Source organism: Alexandromys fortis, unplaced genomic scaffold (genome assembly GCF_014885135.2).
Source record: "Alexandromys fortis isolate MF-2015 unplaced genomic scaffold, M_Fortis_MF-2015_v1.1 scaffold_346, whole genome shotgun sequence".
Taxonomy (NCBI): domain Eukaryota; kingdom Metazoa; phylum Chordata; class Mammalia; order Rodentia; family Cricetidae; genus Alexandromys; species Alexandromys fortis.
The window spans coordinates 627,995-650,734 of NW_026068225.1; the positions used below are offsets into that span (position 1 = coordinate 627,995).

The window sequence follows — 22,740 nt, forward strand, 5'->3', positions numbered from 1 at the left end:
ACTCGATTCATAACTGGAATGCCACAAAAACAACTCCCTGTTAGCCCAGAGGGAAAAAAAAAAAAGAAAGAAAGTAAAGGGGAAATTCAGATTAGTCACATAGAAGTTCCCCCGCCTGCAAAAGCTGCAGAGTTAAAACTGAGAGAGTCTGCCTCACTCCTTCAATTGCCTGTTGTCTCAGGTTCTGGGACCTTTGTCTATCTTCTGACCTGCAGGCTTGGCTGTGCCCTTATCTTCTCTGTGGTAAAGATCAGTCTTCCCCAGGTTCCCCTTCCCCACATCTGCATCTTTTCTGCACACAGACTGTGAAGATGGAAGGGGTTCAGCCCCTGAATGAGAATCTGGAAAGTGGATCAAGGCCAAGGTTCAAGTGGAAGAAGCTATCGATGGTGGTCTCTGGGATTCAGGGAGTGGGGCTGCTCCTGTGCCTGGTCTACATTTGCCTGCATCTCTATCCTGCTCCGGTAAGATACATCACTGGGTGTTGCTTCTTCTCCAGATCTTGGTGAATGGCAGTTACAACAGCTGCAGTTTCCTGGAAATAATTGAATGTTAAACCTGGTGAGGGCCTTGCCATTGCCACCAGGTGATTGTAATGTGTGGTCAGATGCCCTTTGGTGTTTCCTTCCCTTCTTAGCTCAACAGGAGCAGAGGCAGGGCAGGCTGAAGGGCAGAGAAGCCCTGCTTTTAGGTTAGTTTTTTTTTTTGTCATTTTCTTTGTAATGCAAAAATCTGAATGTGTCTTGGTGAGCTGTCACCCTGAAGCTTTGGGTCACTGCTTTGCCTATCCATCCTGGTAACTATCAAATCAAGGCATCATTACAAAAGAGATCAGTAACAGATCCTATCATACGCATCTACAGATATTCAAGAGACCTGATTTTTTGATAACCCTGAAGGTGTCAATATTCAGCTTTTTCCCATCACTGGCTTTTTATCTGAACAGCTACAACATGTGTGTGCGCTCATATATCTTCATCTCATAGCCATTTGTTTTTTGACAACCACTTTAAAACCCCAGAGGGTTTTTTTTTGTGCGTGTGCTTTTTGTGTGTGTGTGTGTTTTTTAAATGTTCTTCATTGTAGAAGGTAACTGTCTGTAGTCTCCCTTGAACCTCCTATTGGATCTGGCTTCATAATTATTTCCTCAGTGTTTGCTTTATCTCAGGAAATCTTTCCGTGATAGATGACAAGCAAAATGGAACTTATTTTTAATGGACATGTCAGAGGTACAGCTACCTCAGATTAAACCAGGATATGATGAAGAGTCCAGGCAAATGCCTGGGCTTGTCTCTGTTTACAGGAAGTGGGGTTTTCAGTATATAGAAGCTAGTGGGAGTGTATGTGTTCACGACCGCTGAACCGTGTCGGGTGCTTGCTACTTGTGCCTACAAACTCCAGAAATGTAGCTGGCATGTCTTTCTTTGTTCTAAATGGGGCATTTTATGAACTCAGAAAAGGTTATTTAAACAACTACAGAGAGCATAAATTGGAAAGTGTATGTTCAAGTCTGCTTTACCAGTTAGAGCTCCGCCGTACTGGTCCTCCTACCTCTACTCCACACAGGACTCCGGATGATAAGGACTCTGGGGAGAAGGCACCAGGGTAGAGAACTGTGTCCGTGGTAGGATGCCTAAGGTACAGACCGGAATTCGGTTCTTTTCGGAAGAAAGCAGACAGAGTAACCAAAAATAGACCAGCTGAGTGCATTGAATAGGTCAGGGCGTCTTGGGCCATTTCAAACCGCAGGGCTGTGTGTTTCCTTACTCTGTGGGATGATGAAGACAGGGTACAAGGCCCCAGTCTAGGGTAACCAGGTAACCAAGGGCATCGGGGAAGAACAAGAGAGAGCAGAAAGTGAAAGAGGCATAAAGGGCTGGTGCCTGGGGCCTCTGTGTTCAGTGTCCCCCAGGGCATGGAAAGAATAGGGGTCCTTTCTTCAAGTCACCAGCAACTCTATAGCAGAGGTGGGGAATCAAACGAACGCCACATCTCTAGGGCCTTAAGTTAAACTGCAATCTAGGAGAAAATTTGTTTTCTGAGGTCTTGGCTCAGAAGTAGAATCAAAAGTTAGGAGAGGTACATCGAACATTGAAGCTGTCTCATGAAATAAGGAGCCTGATTGCTCTTGATAGAGATGATCTGGGGCCTTAGTTATCTAGAACGTTTGCACTGCTGTAGCACCTGCGCAATGCTATGAATCATTCTTTTTAGCCTCACTTACTAAGGGGAGGAGAACATGGACAGGTTGAATGTGTTTGCCCTGGAACTTGGTCAGATTGTATTGATGGAGGAGAGATGAGAGGGGGAAGATAATATCTCTGACAAAGGGGCCCTTAACACTTGAGAACACCAATGTTTGGTGTTGTGGTTGCGGGTGGATCAGGTGGTGGGGATGATGCAATTAAAGCTCTCCTGGGAGACATATGTTGTAGTGCTGTGTCAGGGGAAACTGAATTGCAAAGCGTATTCTATACCAGGAAAACTGCCTCCCCCCCCCCCGCTCCTATTGTGAGAGCAAAATATTTTGAAACAAATCCTGTCTCTCCCCCTTATTTCTTAGCTTTACTTTTTAGCCTTAATTATCTACAGTCGAGATTCTGAAGTAACAGCTTTTAAACTTTCTCTGGCTGTCAAGTTTTCTTTCAAGTTCATTTAGTAATAATAACTACTGGGTTAAATGCCATTCACATATATGAAAAGCAGTTTTTGTCTTTGGAATGTACTTCCCCCATGCCCACCACCACCAAAAAAAGAAAGAAAGAAAGAAAGAAAGAAAGAAAGAAAGAAAGAAAGAAAGAAAGAAAGGACAGTCCTCACCCACATCTCATGCAGTTAGCTCACTTTCTCCTTTGGGTCTTGGTTTTCTCTTTGGTAAGAGTATGTGACTGTATGAGATGGACAGTGAGGTCTCTTTCAGCCCAGCAGATAATGAACATAGCATTTCAAAGAATAGGCCGAGCGCTGAAGGAACAGAAAAGGTATGTTAGCAGACTTCTGTGCCCAAATGAACAGCTTTCTTGGCTTTTAAGACTAGCCTGGAAGAAATCCTCTTTTCCTGCACACACTTTCTTTCTAATTTATGCTCTCTGTAAATACGTAAATAACCTATTTTGAGTTCATAAAATACCCCATTTAGAATGAGGAAGGACGCAAAGACTCTAGAATATCAGTGGCTTGAATTCTAAAACCAAAGGCTGCGGTTGCTGGCCCTACACACTGGGCGTTGCCAAGAGGTGCTCCGTAAAGTGCCAGGCTTCAGTCTTATCTGGAACTTTAACTAGGAAGCAATAGCAGAAGGAAAACTGGTCTAGGGGGTGAGAAGCCTTTTATCTTTATTATTTTTATTGTAGTGTTTGTGGGGGTGTATATGCATACGTGCATATGTATGGGTTTATGAGTGCGTGCTTGCTTTGGTGTACAAGGCTGTATGTGTATCGGCAGTCGCACGTGGAGGCCAGAGAACGAACTCGAATGTCATCTTCAGAAGTGCCTCCTCCTCTCTTTGACAACATCTCTCATTGGTCTGGAGTGCACCAGTTAGGCTAGACTGTCTGGCAAGTAGAACCCAAACATCTTCCTGTCTCTACCTTCCCAGAACTAGGATTACAAGCACACACTATTATGCCTGGCATTTTTATGTGAGTTCTGGGGATTGAATTTAGTTTCTCATATTTTCTAGGCAAATGCCATATCATCTGAACTATCTCCCCAGCCTGTGAGACACTTTTGTAAATTATACTTGTGTGTTCCTGGGCTGTTGAAGTCTTCCAAGCTCTGTGTCACCTTTATCGTGACCTTTTTTTCAGAGTTAAGAACTTTTTCCTTAACAAATCTCACCTTCTTGTTGCTTTTTTTTTTCTGCTGGGAAAAGCAGAAGTGGTTTGTGTCAAGGAGAGCCAAAATTAGAATTCAGTTTCTTGGTGATGTTTCATATCATAACTTCAACAATTTATTTTTGTATTGTTAAATACCGGAAAGAGGAATTTGCTCTAGACTTTTTGTCTAGAATTAGCTTAATTTAAATAACTACATGTAATCAAACATGTCTTTTTCTTAGAAATTATTCAACCATATATATAAAATAACTTCAAATGCAGGTGAAATTTGCTTTTCCTGAGCAACTCATTGAGAATTAGAAAAAGAACATTTGCAGTGTTGAATTAATTTATCATAAAGAGTTTGAGGCTCTGATAGTGGGTATTAATGAAATGGCCCAAAGACTCTGAGTTTTTGAGGAGGTATTAGCTAGTCTTTTATAAAAACAAAAAATAGAGGCCAAAAGAAGGTAGGTAAATTGCTCACAATCACCTATGTACTTAATTAACTAATCAAATTTGACTCCTATACTAGACTTCTTTTTATCAGCTAGGGCATCTTTACCTTCATTCTAAGTGCCTTTTTATATAGGATGCTATTGGAAGTATAGGGTACCTGCATGGACAAGAATTTGTTTCTGTTTTAAGTTCTTTGGATTAATGGTCAGATTTAAGGTGAGGCAAAAAGGCAGCAGAATGTGGAAACTTGCTCAAGGGGCAAGAGGCGAGGAGAGGAGAGGAGAGGAGAGGAGAGGAGAGGAGAGGAGAGGAGAGGAGAGGAGGATGAAGGCTTGCCCAAGGTGTCTGAGTACGTATGAGGGGAGTCGGGAGAGCTGAAGGAAGAGATTAAATAATTCAACTGATGTTTGAGAGAAGAGTGGAATTTCCTACACAGACAGGAGCGATGGAGGAGGGAGGCACACTAGCAAATCAGTCAACATGGCTGACCTTGAGTGTTCATAGAGAGTGGAGGGAGGAGATGAAGCTGAAGATCTAGGCAGGCATGGATGGCACAGGATCTTGTAAATAGTGTTGGAAAGCTTGATTTCTTCTATTTTATGCCAGAGGGGGCAGTTAGGAACACTGGTGATTCTTCACATTTTCCTTCTGGGCATGGGATCTAAAAACTGGCAACACAGAAACTAACCTACTCTTCCCTGGCACTAGGGGGCACCACAGTAAAACTAATCATCCCCTAACATCTTAAAGGCAGCCTGCTCTCCTTTTTAACCAAATCAATTTAGTCACCTCTGCTGATCTAAGATAAAACCTTCTTCCCAGGAATCACATAGATGAGGAGGAACATTATTGGGAAATATTATTTTTGTTCTTACAGTGATGGTATTTTCTAAACAAGCAATTTAGGTACATGTATGTTCTGACCCAAGTGTTTAAATTAGGAGAGAAGAATGCGAATGGGAATTGGGTTGAAAAGTGTCACCCACAAATACACATATAGATAGACACAAACACATGCTGGCCTATGGATATGATTTCCCTACCTTATCTTTGTTGACCGTTGCCCACAACTACTAGCACTGAAGACCCAGGCTTGCCAAGGGGCTAGCAACCCTGCCTGGCGTCTTCTTTTCATTTTGGTAACAATGACCTCCGTGCTCTGCAGTCTCAAAGAGCATGCCACTTTCTTCCCATTTCAAGGGTTTTGTGCTCATGGAAAATGAGCACTAATCCCTTGTGAGCATGTGAGTCAGAGGAGCCACCGCAGTGTTATTATGACTTAACGGGTAAAAAGAAAATGATGACAGCGAAACCCCAGGCTGCGAGGTAGCACACGCCTCTCCTCATCACCACTGATGAAATAGACAGAGGAGTTAGTTTGAAACTGGACTCTCTAACATCCTGTGCTTTGCTAGTTTTGATGCTTTCTAAATGAAGAAGCAAAAATACTTCCTTGTACAGAAACACAGAAGGTCACCTTAGACATCCGGCAGAGGCGTTGAAGTGTAAAGGAGTACCCAGTGAACCAGGAACCAGACGTCTGGCTTGTTCCAGGCTTTTAGCTTCATGACCCTGAGCCAATTCCCTGCATGTCAGTTTAAGACTTTTGAAATTGGAACTTGGTTGGGAGGATCAAGCATTTGAGAAGCAAGCTTTATAAATGCCAAGATTATTATTGCTATTCATGGGCATATTTACATAACCACACTGCTGCATGATCCTTTGCTTTGTAGTGGGTGTGTGTGGATGTCAACACAGACATTCAACTGCATTCAACTACAACCCATAACTCAGTAAGCACACCATGTTAAGATTAATTATAGCTTCACAGACTTGATTTCTGCTTGGGAATTAAAAAATTCACCTTGGAAAGAGTTCTGTTTTCTATCTTTTTTAAAATGTAGAATTGTTTATGGTCATAGTAGAGAATAAAAGCAGACAGAATGGGGAATTTATGAAGCTGTGAAGTGTTATTACGTTCAGGGTCTGGTTAAATGTGGTTCAGAAGTCTGGAATTCAGGGTTGGAGAGATGGCTTAGTGGATAAGCGTGCTTAGTGCTATTCTGAGGACTTCATCTGGTTCCTGGCACCCATACCAAGTGGCTCATAGCCACCTGGGATTCCAATTTCAGGGGATCTGACACCTTCGTCTGGCCTCTGTGGGCACATGCACATACACGGTGCACCAAAACTCAGGCAGGCACATACATATAAATAAATAAGTCAATATTTTTTGAAAAAAATCTAGAGTTACAGGATTACAATACACGTACCGTGCTGTTTCAGTTTTTGTTGAGGTTCATTCTAGTTTTCCAATTCTCCAGAGACTTGGCTGTTGAGCAGCAGAAGATTATACGGTCTGGCTCACAACATTGGAAACACTGAAATGACTCGAGTGATTGGTTTCTTTTTAGATCTTTCATCTGAGATGTCCCATAGGTGCGTCAAGTTGTACAATTTTGCCTTTGATAACAATTTCTAATTTTTTTTTTTTTTGAGACAAGGTTTCCTTGTGTAGATCTGTCCTGAAACTCGATCTGTAAACCAGGCTTCCTCTGCCTCCAGATTGCCAGAATTAAAGGCATGTGCCACCTGGCTCTTAATAACATTTTTAAGTATGCCCACTAACTAAGATAGAAAAAGAGACTTTCAAATTAATTATTTTCACATTGTTTAATAAATAGTATGGATAAAAGTCTTAATTACAAAGTCTAGCATTGTGTTGGTGGGAAACATATTGAGGACTCCGGTGTGTTTAAGTGACAGACATTGAGGGCAGGCCTTCCCCGCAGGCAGCAACAGCAGGACCCTGGAATCCGGATAAGTAGACAGACAAAGGTTTTAATAGTGACAGTTAATATTAGAAAGTGTAAAGGAACATCAGCATTATCAGCAAGGGAAGAAAATAAGGCCTTGCTGCATCATAAAATAAATTGTACAACATGTGTTTAGTGTCTATAAAACACCAAGTCAAGTAATTAATGTGATGATATGTCTGTGATTTCTACACTACCTACAAACGCACATTCAACTGCTCAGTGTTTTCCTGGGGGCGTCCGCAGTTCGGCATCACACACTGGGTGACAGGACTTGGTTCTCACAGTCCTGAAGGCTGGAGATGCTGAAAGGTCATGCTCTCGCCAAAGGTACTAGGCAGGCATCCTTCCTTACTTCTTTCTTGCTTTGGATGGTTGCCAAAGGTTCTTCAGGTTCTTTGGTTTCACACCAACCTTTGCCCTTCACATGGCTGCCTTCTTGTTTTTGGGGAACCTCTCTTTTTCTTTGAAGAGAATCAGTCATGTTAGATTTAGGACCTACCCTAATGCTGTTGATGTCATTTTGACTTCTTATATCTGTAACAACTTTATTTATATCTATTTCCAAGTAAGGACACATTCTGAGTTTTAGGCAGACTTGCATTTGAAGGGCATGCTGTTCAACCCACTAAAACTTGAGGTATGATTTATAAAAACTCAGAGACAGAAATTGGGGTTTCAATCTGAAGGTCAGAAAAGCAAAACAGCAAGCCACTGGTTCTTACCTCTATCTCAGTCTGAAAACTGTGATCCTGCCTCCAGGAATCTCAGAATGAGACTGTGTCTGAGAGCTGTTTCTTCCCGTTTTATAATTCTCTCTGGGGCTGGGATTAAGGGCATGCACTGTTACCGCCCGGTTTCTATGGCAACTAGTGTGGCTACTGGGATTAAAGGTGTGTGTTACCACTGTCTGATCTATAAGGCTGACCAGTAGGGCTGTCTTACTCTCTGATCCTCAGGCAAGCTGTACTTATTAAAATGCAAGTAAAATGCCACTACAGAAACTTTTATTCATTTTTTTTTTAAATTAGTGATCACCGAGCATTGGTTTCCACCAGGCACTGACTCAATGGTGACCAAGAAAAACGCAGTCCTCCTTGTTCTGAAAGTTGGTTACCCAGTGGAAAAGAAGGCAGTTAAATGAGAATAGTGGGGCGTAAGACAGGCACCCCTTAGCCAAGCAGGGCAGAGATATTCAGTAAGGAATTTTGCAGGAGGCTACACCTGCTTTTCTTTTCAGTTGAGATTTAAAAAGTGAGAATCCTTTCCTTTGGCGTTGGGCAGTTGGTCTCTCTTCTGCTAATTAGTTGAAAAGCTTTAGTTTCAAATGGCATTCTCCTCAGTCTCCCCATCACCGGTCTCCTTCTGCTATAATCTCGGGATTTTATCCTTCACTATTTACCTTTGCCAGCCTCAATTTCCCCCAGAGCACGTGCCGAGTTCAGCTTTGTGCTGATGAATCTCGGCAGCTCACTGCACTAGGTATGCCCTGCCCCTGACTGTTCATTACTTACCAGTGGGAATTCTCTTCTCAGGAGGAAGGGGGTTGCAGCTTCTCTTAAGTCCGCAGGGTCTGTGTTACGATCTGTGGTCCAGAAGGTCTTGTGACACACTGTTTGGAGACGAGTCTTTGGGATTCTGTGACATGACTTGATGAACTTCTGCAATGGAGCTGTCACGAGGCTCTGCAGTGCAGTCATTTTTGTTTGAGGTTGGACATAGAGATGAGGATATTAAAAGGCCAGAAAGGGAAAGGATTTGTTCTAGACTCAGTACAGAAACCAGGAAATCCCTACTGCCAGTCTGATGCCCAGCCCACTCTACTAGGTTGCCTTTTTAAGCAGTGATCCCTTCTTATATAGTATGAGGAAATGGGTGATTCCCAGCAGAAGATACCAATGGCAGAGCTTTTGCTGCTTTTCCTTATATTCAAAGATATCCAGGACAATTTCAACAATCGTGGGCAATGGACAATGTTACAAGAGACACTGTCATCTTTTATGTGACCACACAGTTGCTGGAAAGATGATGTGAGCATCTCAGCAAATTTAATTACAGAATGTCATATTTGAGGCCTGGCAGGAAGTGTGCTGATGCAGTGGTGGTGGGGGCATTGGAAATGCACTCTTACAGGTGCTTAGGTGCTAAGTCAGTGCAAGAATATTTTAGTGGAGACTCTCTCAGTCACTGAGGGGGAAGGAAGAGAGACACGTTTTGGTAATCCCTCTATCAGTGTTATGTGAAGAATCCCCCAGCTAATCTGTAGTGGGAAATCTTACTACAAGAATAGCTTGCCTTTGAGGATACAAAGAATTAATTTGTTAGCTCAGTCACAGACTTCTTCATGTATTTTAATATTCGGGTCACATGCATACTTTTGGCTGTTTTTGTTGTTTTGTTGAATATCTGAGATATACTGTTAGGAACCAGAGACAATGAAACCCCAGTCCTTGTTCTCTGGGACAGAGAGTGGTGAGTTCCTCTAGGGAGTCACATGCAGCCGGCACTAAGCAGTTTGATGACAGGACTGGGATGGTTAAAAGAGGAGGCCACTAGGTTTACAGCAGGCTGTGCAGTCTGGAGGAAGGCAAAGCTGGGTTAAGACTCTGTCAGTGGGTTCAGGGTGAACATGAAGAAGATTTTTTTGGGGGGAGAGAATTCATGTTCACAAAAAGTTCTACAAACTTTTCAAAGCAAGGTTTACAAAGCCACTGCCTCTGTCTCTAAGAGAATGTAACGTTAGGGATAAGTTTTTAATGAATACTAAAGATTTCTTGGCCAAGATTTTGCCTGCTCCTCTTCCCAATTGTTTCCCTAAACGAGGTTCTGAGTTCTTTTGATCAGAAGCAGAGCTCACTCTTTGCAGCAGGCTGCTTCCATGAAATACATAATAACTCCTCACGCTGGGAATTCTACTCTCCAAGTCCGCTGTAGTACGGAAGTGTGAAAAAAAATCCCACTTTTCTTTTTTGAGTAGCAGCCTAAGAACTTACTAGGCTGTGCTTTCACGACTTCTCAGATCTCCTCCCATGCTGGAAGTTCAAGGTGGGAACAGCAACTCTGTCACAGTGGAGGTGGCATGGTGCATTATTTGTCTCAGATTTCCCAGTCTCCTTAAGTGACTCACAGGTCATTCATGTGCCCCCTCAAGATTTTTACATTGTGCCCTGATATTGAGTGAGGAATAGCAAGCTCCAAATATGACTGCAGAGCCTACTTCCTGGTTTCATATTGGATGAGTAACATTTGCTCCTGGCACAGTTACCACTCTTCCAGAAAAATGCCAGATGAGTATAAGGTCAACAGCATTATGTCATATCCCACTGAGTCAGAATCAGAAGCTCACGCTCTCCAAAGATGATCTCTTCAGACATTGTCACCTTCCTGGGGATGGGGGATGAGCAGCTGGAGAAGGATCATGCATTGAATTCTTTCATCTATGTTACTGAACATGCCAAGAAATTATGTAATTCCAACTCCTCCACGCTCCCGCTTGAGCTTGTCCATGGGCTTGCTATCCCCTTCCCGGACAGGTACACCCAGTCAGAGCCCACATGATGGTGCTGTCCTTGGGATCTACATTGAGAACCTACAGGGGTGTCTTGTCTGAGGAGTTACTTTTGGAGAATTTCGGGGTATTTTTAAATCTGAGTATTTTGACCATTATCCCCAAATTTGAAACTTTAATCTTATTTAGTAATAGTTAAAACAGTTTAAATCAGTTTTGTACGCCAGATAAATGCTTTTTTTATGAACTATTTTTAAGGTATCTTGGAACAGAGGGAAGAGTGAGTACTGTAAGTCTGAACTAAGTACCTTTTACTCCTTAACCAGCCCCAAACAGCTTTGGTTCTCATTTTCCTATTTCTAACTACAGGTAATTGTTATGTGTCGTAGGGTGATTTCAAGCAGGGAAGAAAAAGGAGATGGATTCAACAAGATTGTCTCAGTGCATGGCTCTGTCAGAAATTCTCAATTCTGTTTCCCCTTTTCTTAACTATGCAGAGAGTGGCCTTATTTGGAGGTGTTTCCGTCAGTTCATAGTAGAGTATCTTCAGCTGATCTCAATCTTTGCTCTTTCAAAAGCTAGATCTAGGTGTTTTCTCCGTGTGTTACCAAACCATGAGATAATTTTGTTTGCATTTTCTGGAACTCTGGGGAATGCGTTGCTTGTTGATAGTTCCTAAAAGTTTCGTGTAGAGAGACTACTTTTATGAATGGAATATAAATTTGTCAAAACCAAATAGTGTGAAAGTTCTAACTTTGTGTTCACAAAGTTGAGTATCATGGGTATCATATAGTAATATTTAGTTTTAAAGTATTTAGTTAGCATACAAGTAAAGTTTTTCACTGCAAAATTTTCATGTATTGTATTATTATACTTTGTTCTCATTTACCTCACTCATTGACCTTTACCATTAGCCATTCCCACCCCTTGCTGGTCCTTTTCCTATTCCCAAATGGTCCCAATTTCTGACACATATATATATATATATATATATATATATATATATATATATATATATATATATTTAGTCAACCCATATATATATATATTCCTTTACTGTCTCATGTTCTCTTTCTCCTCTCTTTTATACTCTTCCTTCCTTCTTTCTTTGCTTCTCTCTCTTTCTTTCTCCCTTTCTCTCTCTTTCTTTCTTCTTCCTTATTTCTTTTTGTATCCCTGGCTGTCCTGGAATTCACTCTGTAGACCAGGCTGGCTTCAGACTCACAGATCTGCCTGCCTCTGCCTCCCATGTGCTGGCTGGGAATAAAGGTGTGCGCCACCACTGCCTGAGCCCTTTTTCTATTTTTATGAGAAACACATAAATATAGATTTCACATTATTAGAGAACTTGCAGTATTTCTCTCTTTGAATCTGGCTTATTTCATTTAACCTAAAGGCAGATGAAAGATTAAAGGCAAAGGACATGTATAGTATGGAATTCTATCCAGGGATAAAGAAAACCAAAATTATGCTTTTTTTCCGAATGGATATAACCTGATCTCATTATGTCAAACAATACCTAATAACTTGCTGCTGCTTTTAGTCAAACCATCAAATAATATGATAATCATATCATTCATCAACTATTGGATAGCTCTCTGGGAACAGCAAGATTTTTCTAAGCACCAGTCCCCCACTACCTACCACAGTGCTTATTAAAAGTCTTCTCTCTTGATTTCAGCCTTCAGAAGTTGATGATTTAGTGATTTCCAAACTGTGAATCCCTTTTTATTTCTTTCTTTGAGACAGGGTCTCACTATATAGCCCCTTAACTTGCCAGGAACTTGCCATATAGATCAGGATGACCTTGAACTCCCAGAGATCCACCTGCCTCTGCCTCTCCGCTGCTGTTTAAGGCATGTTCCACCACATCTGGCAACCCAGACCTTTTGAGTCGGGGCTTTGTGAATAAGTTGACCACTTCTACTTTTGTTTTTCACAAATTTCCTAGGAGATTCTAATGTATCTTAGAATTTAAGAACCACCAGACTAACTTCCTTTGGTGTTATTAGCTGTCCCCAGAAACGATTTATGCATCACATAGACGGTTGTCAAATACCTCGTACTTGCCACCTAGGTACTGAGTTGGCCCTGGGAACACTTGCTTTTTCTTCCTTCCTCCCTTCCTCCTTTGCTCCCTTTCTTCCTGCCTATCCCTCCCTCTCTCCCTTCCTCCCTCCTTCTCTATCTCCTTCCTTCTTATTTTCTTCACCTGTACCAGATCTGACACCTAAGGAGAAAGCATGGGCTCTGGGTTTTCCCTGGGTGTCATCACAATAAAGTTATTGCTAATCTGCTGGAAGGCAACCTTTCTCTTCAGCACTGGTGCTGAAGTGGACACAAGAACACAGGCATGGGATAATAATACAATCTTCAAGGCAGTTTCTCTTCATTTCGTGTTCATTCACGCAGAAAGATTTATGTCAGATCTGTTGCCACAGAGTTTCAGTCTCCAGTTAGGAGGCTGAGGCAGGAGGCTCAAAGTTCAAGGACATTCTGGGATAGAAAGTAAGTTCTAGGTCAGCCTGGGAAACTTAGTGAGACCCTCTTTAAAAAAAAAAGAAAAGAAAGAAGGAAGAAAGAAAAAGATAGAGGAAAAAAGAGAGAAAGAAAGAACAGAGGTTATGGATCAGTGATAGAGCATTTGCCTTACATGGACAAGACCTTGAATTCAATCCCTAGCAACCTAAGCAAGGGAAAACAAAAAAAAAAAAAATCATGGGATGATATAAAAATTGTAGTGGAGTTGGGGGCAGGAGTCAAATCCCTTCACCTCCATGGCTTTAATTTCTTCCTCTGAGACATTATCTTCAACACGAAGATGACTTCTTCTGTACCTTTCTTGTGCTTCTGAGACAATCCCATATAAACCCCAGACTGTACTCAGTGCTGGATAGTTCTGGAGTTTGATCTTTAATTGTGAAGGTGATGAGAGACCTTCACTTTTTGCAGAGTAAGGAAATGCTGTTCTGCAAGCTGTGATTGTGTGGAAAGCCTCTGGCTCTTTGATATCTCCCAGTTTCCCTGGTGTCTGGAAATGCTCTGTGGGTTTTTGTTCTTCTTGGTATTCAGTCATGGTGTTTAATATGTGGGGGTAGACCAGATGTCTTTGGATTGCTTCTGGAACACTTTCTCACTGGGCTCAGGTCCTTTCTGGGTTATACAGAGAAAACTTGATTCAAGAACTTTGGTAGTTTTGTTTTATTCTTTAATTTATGCTTCCATTTCTCATATATCAAATACAGTATTATGGAGAATAGATCATAAAAATGACATTGACCTTGTTTTCTGTGCTTTCAGAACAATAGCTGATATTTGTTGACCCCTTAAATATGTCATGTCAAGTGTTTACACACAAAATCTCAATCAATTTAACACCAGCCTTCAGAGACAATACTTTTTCTATTCCTATTTTACAGTTAAGAAACTGAAAATCAGCAGGCTGAAAGCAATTTTCTATAGGTTACAACAAAATATTCTAAGTAGGGGAAATGAGATTTATAGTCATTGAAGATATTATCAGTCAAAAGTGATTTTGTTTTACTACAAGGTTCACCTTTGATACTATACTTTCTATATTCTATGCTTTAACTAATGTATAATGACACATATTCCCTAATTATAACTCTACTATCCCCAAACATCTCCTGTGTTGCCCCTACTCAATGTTCCCCACCCCAGGTCCTGACCCTGGACATCCCCAGATTTTTTAGTCTGTATAAATTTGCTTCAACCAAAATGTTTTACAACTGGAGCCACACTGAGTGGAGCCTTCTTTGATGGTTCTTTTACACAGATATACAAAGTGAAGTTTTCTCCACAGTTTTTCATGGCCAGATGACTCACTTCCTGTTAGCACTGAAAATAATGGTCACCTTGTGGCTGCTCCATAGTTTTATCTTTTCCAGAACTTTTGGTTGCTTCGAAGTATTGGTAGTTATTATTGCAGCTTCTGTAAGTTTTTGTATGGACAAAGTGTCTTAAAATATTTGTTATGGCAATACAGCTGTCAATCATCAAGGATTTGTTTTGGGACTGGGCTTGTGATTCCGATGGGCAGAAGCTGATAGGTAGACATTCTGGAAATAGAGACGAGAATAAGCAGGGATTCCTGAGCATTTGTGACAGGCAAACTGCTGGGTGGTTAACGTTATTTTCCTTAAACTACACTGTTAGCTCTTGGTGCCTTCCAGTTGCAGTATGAAGCCTTATAGTCATTTGTATAAAAGTTGAGAAATGGTTTGTATTTTTTCCAAATTCGCAAAGCCAAAAAAAGCTACAATTTGAATCAAATCTGAGGCCAACCAATCTGTTCTTTGTCTTGTCCTATCTAGTTCTTCATTCAAGGGGAAGGGGAGTAAAGAAAAAGAGTTGATTTAATCATAATATGCAAAAGGTCTATGTAAAGCTTAAGAACGAGGTTGCAGCCAGGCCAAGCATGATGCTGGCTTAGGAGCTGTGGGTGAATGTCTCTGAGCTGCGCAGGATGTCTCTGGGCAGTGTGGGAGCATCTCCGGATAATGTAGGGTGTCTCTGGGCAGTGTGGGAGCATCTCTGCATAATGTAGGGGTGTCTCTGGGCAGTGTGGGAGTATCTTTGGCCAGGGTAGGCATGACTATCTCTGGGCTGAGTATGAGGAGTGCAGAATAAGAGCAGAAAGTTCTGGGAGCAGGAAGGATCACCTTTTTGCATTTCATAAGACTACCTGAATTCACTAAATTGTTGTTTCTAAGAGACTTCTGAGGATATGCAAATTTCCACTCTGTGTGACCTTTGGGAGAAGGAACAGGATGTTCAGGGCTGCAGTAGATCAAACCAGTGGAGGAAGTCACGTGTGCTTTCCTGGCTGCCTCTTGGTATCTCAGTCCCAGAAGATGCCCTTTTGGTCATTGCTACCCCTACAACACACACACACACACACACACACACACACACACACACACTATAGAAGTGTTTTGCAAAGTCAGTCAAAATAATTGAACCATGTATCTAGTAAGTTCAAAGTTGACAAGACAATGTCACACACCAACCAAAAGGTTTCTGGAAGGCCTAGAAGTGTGGCTCAGTGGTAGGACTGGGGAAGCATTCTTCTAGAATGTGAAAGCTTCTGGGCTCAATGCCTAGCACCATAAAAAAAAAAAAAAGGAAGAAATAAGAGAAGAAATCAACTCTAAGGACTTTGAGATCAGAGAGATTGAAGTCAGTTTGTGAACTGGGAAACTTCCTGCTCTCTTCATTTGTAGGTAACTCGTTAACTCGGAGTTGCCACTTTAGTTTTGCTTTTGTGTTTTGAGACACAGTCTTACCGTGTAGTTCTGGTTACCTGGAACTCAATATAGAGACCAGGATAAGCTCCTTCTGCCTTTGCCCCCTGTGCTGGGATTAAAGGTGTGCACTATCACAATGGACTAGTTTTATTTTATTTGCTTGTTTGCTTATTTGCTGTTATTGTTGTTTGAGGGAGTTTAAAGATACATACCATGAAAAGCTGGTCCTGAAATGGATGCCCACGGTGTTGTGATTTTCTTTAAAGACGACAATCTGATGCCTCAGGAGCTTGTGATACTTAATCTTTGACTACTCATTACTTGCTTGTCTGATACCAAAAACCCAAGAACTGCACATTATGTTGAGCCCCGGGGCTCTGGATAGACTGCTTCTGACAATGGGTATTGGTACCAGCCAGCCCCAGAGCACAGGAGCATTTGTCTAGGGAATTATAGCAGTGAGGGTAACGGGTCTTTTGGAGGTCTTCTTCTAGAACACTTCCTAGAGCACAAAGGAGCAGCACGGCAAGGGGTGGCCAACAAGACTCCCATTTCTATCCAAGTGCTTCCCTCCACATGCTCAGCACATTGCATCACTGCTGTTCCTCAGCCCAGGGATTGCAGGGCTCGGGAAAGCCGCCCTTCCTCCCTACGCAGCCTGTTGATTTTAGTTCAGGAAGGCCCAGGATAATATTTAAAAGAGAAGTAGGGGATTCCTCCTGGTGTGTGGGAGTCCCCAGTGGAATCCTCTTGACTGAGGCTCGTAGTCTGCCAGGAGAGTGGGAAGTAGGGATTCCACTGCTCAGGGCATGAAAACAAGTTTCTCCCATGCCTTCTATGAGGACATTCTGCCAAAAATAACCTTGTGGCTGTTATTCCTGGCCAGAACAGTGGGCATTTTTTTCTTTCTATTTTCTTTGTTAGTAGGGAATACACCATATTGAAAAAAGGGTCCCTATTTTTCCTGACCTCAGGCTTCTAATCATTTTTTCCAGAGACAGCCTGGTTTCTTGGTGCCTTCTTTGGGAATTATTCAGTGTGCACTGGGATGTTTCTGCCCCATGTTCCTTCACTAATAGATCTTTAACCCTGCTCCAATTTAAGTTTCTTTGTCTTTATGGCTATCAAATCCTGTGTGTTTTTATCTCCAAGTGTCTTGTCCTTACTGTTTTACTTCTTACTCTCATGTGCCAGCTTGGCTCATGTTAGGTTTTTCAAGTTGTTGAAGAGAACGGAAAGATTCAAGGCTTTTGAATAGCTAATTGGCTGGTGGAATGGCTCAGTGGGTAAACGCACTGACGTCAACATGACAACCCGAGTTTGATCCCCTGAAACTAAGTTGGAAGGAGAGAATTGATTCTATAAAATTGTCCTCTGACATACACTCATGGGCCATGGCATGTACACACACACACACACACACACACACACACACACAACCACAAAATTACATAAAGCTAATTAATGAGAAGCTACATGTTTTAAAAAAAAGGTCCAGCAAAGTGGCTCAGTGGATTCTTGGTGGTTGCTACTGAGCCTAAGCACAGGAGATTGATATGATGAACTCACATGATAGAATGAGAGACTGACTCCTGAAAGTTGACTTCAGACCTCTACACACACGTACACATATACACACATTTGCATGCACACACAGTTGCACACACATATGCATGTACACACACTAAATAAATTAATAAATATATAAATAAAATAAGCTGGTTACATGCAAACATATTGCGCTTTTAAGGGTTAGAGAAGGTTGTTTAGCCCCTTGAAAATAGGATGTGTTTACTCTTGTGGAAGAGAAAGCAGACAAAAAACTTCCAGAACTTTCTCTTAATATGTTCTGGGAGTCTGTGCCCCTGGTGGAGTGATTCTCTGAGGGACTTTCTAATGAGTGCTGCTATTTAAATGGAGGATTGGGGCCCTGTAAACCCACATAGTATACCAAAAAAGAGTTTGGCAGGCAGATTTCAGATTCTCGCGTGATAGATCAGAATTTCCATTCCCTATCAGAAGAGATGCTGTAGCTGTAGAAAACCAAGAGCTGTGTAGCCAGTCTGGGTCAAATCCTCAAAAAAAAAAAAAAAAAAAAATTAAAAAGTTAAAAAAAGCTACTCTCTTTTGTCAAGTATTTTTCCTGTGGGCTGCTGTATCCATTTCACCTTTCTTTTTTTTTAATATTCATTTTTTCTTCTTCCTTAGGTGAAGTATCCTCCAATCCAAAGTCTCAGAGCACAAATTACCAGTAAGTATTACCAAAAGTTTAATCTATCTTCATGTAGTTTTTTTGTATATCTGTGTGGTACATGTATATCTGTGTTTATGAGTGCATGTGTGTGCATGTGCTTGTGGAGATGGAGGCTGGCACTGGGTGTCTTCCTTAATTACTCTTCAGCTTATATTTTGAGACCGCCTTACACTGAAACTAGAGCTCACTGATGGAGCCAAACAGACTGGCCAGCAAATTCCAGGGATCCATTGTCTCTGCCTCCTCAGGGCTGTGCTTGTAGTCATCGCTGGGTCACTGTGCCTGGCATTTCTCTTTTCCTTCTTTTCTTTTTGTCCTTCTTCTTCTTCTTCTTCTTCTTCTTCTTCTTCTTCTTCTTCTTCTTCTTCTTCTTCTTCTTCTTCTTCTTCTTCTTCTCCTCCTCCTCCTCCTCCTCCTCCTCCTCCTCCTCCTCCTCCTCNCTCCTCCTCCTCCTCCTCCTCCTCCTCCTCCTCCTCCTCCTCCTCCTCCTCCTCCTTCTTCTTCTTCTTCTTCTTCACCTCTCCCTTTCTTTTTGGCGCGATGAACTGTACTCAGATCACCTTGTGCAGCAGATAGCTTACTGACTGAGCCGTCTCCACAGTCTCATGCCCATGCTTTCCCTAGGCTCTTTTCTGTGGTATCTTAACTTTCCTAGAAGACAGGATCTGACATTTCCTTTAGGCAAGTGTTACATCCCCAAATTGTTGGAGTCTGAATATTTTTTTCAGGGGAAAAAGAAGGGATTAGTGACCAACGCAGTTCCTGTCTCTGTACTTAATGTGCCATTCTTACTCTTCCCAGAAAAGCTTTTTGGGTAGGAATTTTATTTTGTTTTCATCTAAGAATTCTAAGGCTATATGACTGAAAGACCCCTGACAGTTCTATTCTACTCTAATATCATAGTGAGAGCTATGTGTGTGTGGGGGGGGGGGAGCTATACAAAGAAAACACTGATATTTTGATCAAGAGAGTATCGTTTGGGTCCTTGATCTCTGCCAACCACTGGAAGTTTCTATATGAGTTGTCAAGTATTTATTGAGTTCTCCGAGATGAATGGGAAGTACATTTTGTCTTAATAAGTCATTCTTATTTTCGATTCAAAGTACAGCTCCCGGGTCTGGTACAAAGTAAGAATCATTGAGCTGGGGTCTACACTGGGGGCCTGTTGTTTCCTATCATCAAGGAGCATGAGCCAGAGTAGGTATATAAGATGTAGTTGGTTAGCCTTTCAAGATAATATTCAGGCTGATGCAGAACTACGAGAAACTTAGGCTTTGGAGCTTGTATAGTGCGAATTTTAATTGGTCTTCATAATAAAAACCTGGAGTCAGATATAGGGGTTAATACTGAAAGATCAGAGCAGCCAGACACTAGTTCTAACCTCTGCTGAAACTCAGACCAAAAGGACAAGCCTGTCCTCAAAACCTCAGATTGAATCTACTTTTTTTTATTTATGTTGATATCCCCCCTTTTCTTTTCAGAGTAGACTCAATAATCTATCTTTATCATATCTAGGCTTACTTCTGGAGAGGCCTGGCAAAAAGCTACCAAAGCTGTTGCTTGTCCTGTTCTCCCCCTTTCTCGTCCTTCTCCCTCTCTTCTTCCTCCTTTTCTTTCTCTGTGGCCGTGACTCTTTCCAAGCTACCTTCCAGGAAATGCTGGTTATAGGAGGTAGAGGGAAGAAGCAAGGAACATAGCTGTGTCCCCGGGCTCCCTGTTTCGTGGGACTGAGCCCACTTTGATCCCACAAGCACCTGTGCTTGGCTGTATTCCTAAGCTTATTTGACCGCTGGCAAAGACCACTAGACATGCTGTCAGTGAGTCGGATTACTGGTGCTATATAGAAAAATCTGTATTTCATGGTCGGATGGGAAGGCGTAGGAAATGGTTAAGTGTAGTTGCTTTGAGAGCTAATTAAGAGCTGGCAGGACCATGGCAATGAAGGCGCTGTTGTCCCTCTGCTAACCTTTGCTGTAGTCTATCCACTCAACTGGAAAGTAAACACCGAAGAGGCCAGCATTTCTTGTTTTTGAAAAATCAGGGAAAATCAAAACCTGTCTTTCCTGCTACATGTCTGAGGTGACAATGGCTGCAATCTCTCCACTTTGTGCACGGGTACAGCAAATTCCAGACATTGGTACACCACAGTGCTTCCTTGCTTTCTTTCCAAAATCTCCATCCCTGTTAGTTTTCTCTTCACCTGATCTAGCTGTACTGGAAGGTTCTTTTCTCATATTTTGCTTAGGAATAATCTTGTTTTCAATTCTTTTTAGGATGTGAGAATGGGAGACTATTCATCAGCCTACCCAGGAATGAGTATCAAACCATGGAGGTGAAGAACAACTCAATTGTCATCACCTGTGATGGGCTTTATCTCATCTACCTGAAGGGCTCTTTCTTCCAGGAGGTCAAGATCAACCTTCATTTCCGAAAGGGTCGAAGTTCCATCTCTATGCCCATGATGGACAATGGTCAAAGGGTTGACTTCACTTTGGTAGCCTCTTTGGGCTTCAAAGATATAGTTTACTTGACTATAAATGCTTCTGATACTTCCTGCGAAAACCTCCAGATAAATGATGGGGAATTGTTTCTTGTCCTGCTAACACCTGGTGGATTCTGTGCCCCTTGAAGATCTTATAGTAACACCATGAACCAGGTGCCACTGTGAATTCCACTCCACGGGTGGGCAGGACACAGATTTCTTCTTGAGAGAGATGAATCCATCCAGTTCAACTGTGGGAGTTGTGACCAAATGCAGATCCTACTCTACTTCCTCACTCAGGGATATTTAAAACCTGTCCTGCATGACAGTTGACCTCACAATCCCATGATTGCCTTGAGCCTACCAAGAGACCTTCTGGGAATGAGAAAATAAATGTCTCTTCAAGATGCATTGTTTCTGCTGGTCAGAAGATTATTGTAAAAAAAACTTTTGTCACTGAAAACTGCACTTGGCTACTATTTTCTAGACTTTCGGCATTGTCAAAAGAAAGAGCAAGGAATGGGGGAGGGGCTAAGATTCTGGAAAAGGGCCGTATCCACCAACCAGTAACAGGTGAAGTGTCCTCTCCAAGGCTAAAGTGATTAATGTTTACATGTTGCCTAAAGCCCTCTCTCATTTCATGGGAGCTCAGAAGGAAGAGCACCCTGTGGAAACCAGGACTGGAAGACAGCTGTTTAAGTGACACTCTGGGGCTCTTGCTATCGCATTTCTTTCTTGGCCTCCAAACACATATAATAGAAAACTCCCTTGGAAGAACTCTCCCGGGTCTATGATTCCACTCAAAAAAACTCATCAGTGATGGACTAGTTCACCTCTAAGGTTATTTTTATTATACAGAATAATAGTGAACTGGATGTCTCAGGATTTTCACAGTCTGAGGCCTGGTTTATAAGTTTTCTCTTTCAAAACGTCCATATAAATTTTTGATAAATTTTTACATTGTAGTATTTTCTGGCCATTTTCAATAGTAGATACAACACATCACAAAATCTCTCTAGATGATTCTGTAGCCCCCTAAGGATTACACTGTGTTACAACAAAGCAACTATCTCTTGAGCCTCCAGGAAGTTTGAAGTCTATTAATCTTTGTACTAAGTAAGCTAGCTCAGTTATATTTGTATTTTTTTGTCTGATAATTTTATATTTTCTCTTAAGCATCTATCTATAATTATATTCCCATTCTGTTTCAATCTGTTATGAAAAGAAGTTGAATAAAAATGCTACATAAAAGTGTTTGAGCATCAGATAACTATAGGTATTACTACTGGAAAGCCTGCTGTGGGCCACACATTGGGCTGAGTGTTTTACACGAGTTACTTGGGCTAAAATATTCTGTGATCTTCATCTTGGTGACTCAGGAGATTTGTGTGTGTGTGTATTCAGTTTTGGTTACTGACTATGTTTTGTAAAGTTGTTCTTACCTAATAAGTGACAATTGAAAACGCAATTGTTTATAACTATGGGTTAATATTTAAGAAAATGCATGTTTTGCTTTTTAAGTTTGGGATTTAAGTCTATTTTTATGGATGTGCAGTGCACAGGCCTAGTCTAAGCATCACTGTTCTGTTGGTTGTTGTCTTGAGTGCCATGGCCTCTGCTCTGGAACCTCCGTCCCCTGGAGCACACCTGGCCTGCTCCTTTTGTGCTGGCCTCTGTTAACCACTCTGGGATATTGTGAGCATGTGCCAGACTCAGTCACCTACCTGCCTCCATGTGTGGTCTGTGTCTCAGTTCTCTTATGAATTTCTCCAAAGGAACAATTAACCCTGTACTTTACACAAAGAAGACATTCATGGAATGGGAACTGAGTGAGAAAACAGGAGCCAGGAAATCTAAATTTGACTCAGTCGCAAAGCAAGTGACCATGGAGAAATGGCATTCTATTTCTGCATTCTGCTTTCCCTAGTAACCTGACCAAAAAAAAAAAAATGAAATGTTTAACAGTTTGGAACGTTATGTTCATAACATTAGCCTAGGATATCCCACATGCTAAATGTCTCTGTGCTGGGTAACTTTCTCTTTGACTGAATGGAAGCTGGGATTTTTTTGTGGGGGGTTGGTTTTTGTTCTTTGTTCTTTTGTCTGCTCTTTGAAAGCTACATAATCTCCCTTAGG

The 22,740-nt window shown here is 41.7% G+C and overlaps 1 protein-coding gene across 1 annotated transcript; it reads left to right on the forward strand.

Annotated features, from left to right (window-relative positions):
* Positions 1 to 311: 311 nt before the first annotated feature.
* Tnfsf4 (TNF superfamily member 4) lies at positions 312 to 21,626 on the forward strand. The gene is made up of 3 exons (XM_050130664.1): positions 312 to 464; positions 18,077 to 18,119; positions 20,396 to 21,626. The coding sequence occupies exons 1-3, from the start codon at positions 312 to 314 to the stop codon at positions 20,749 to 20,751; spliced, it is 552 nt and encodes a 183-aa protein (XP_049986621.1). The 3' UTR covers positions 20,752 to 21,626.
* Positions 21,627 to 22,740: the final 1,114 nt, after the last annotated feature.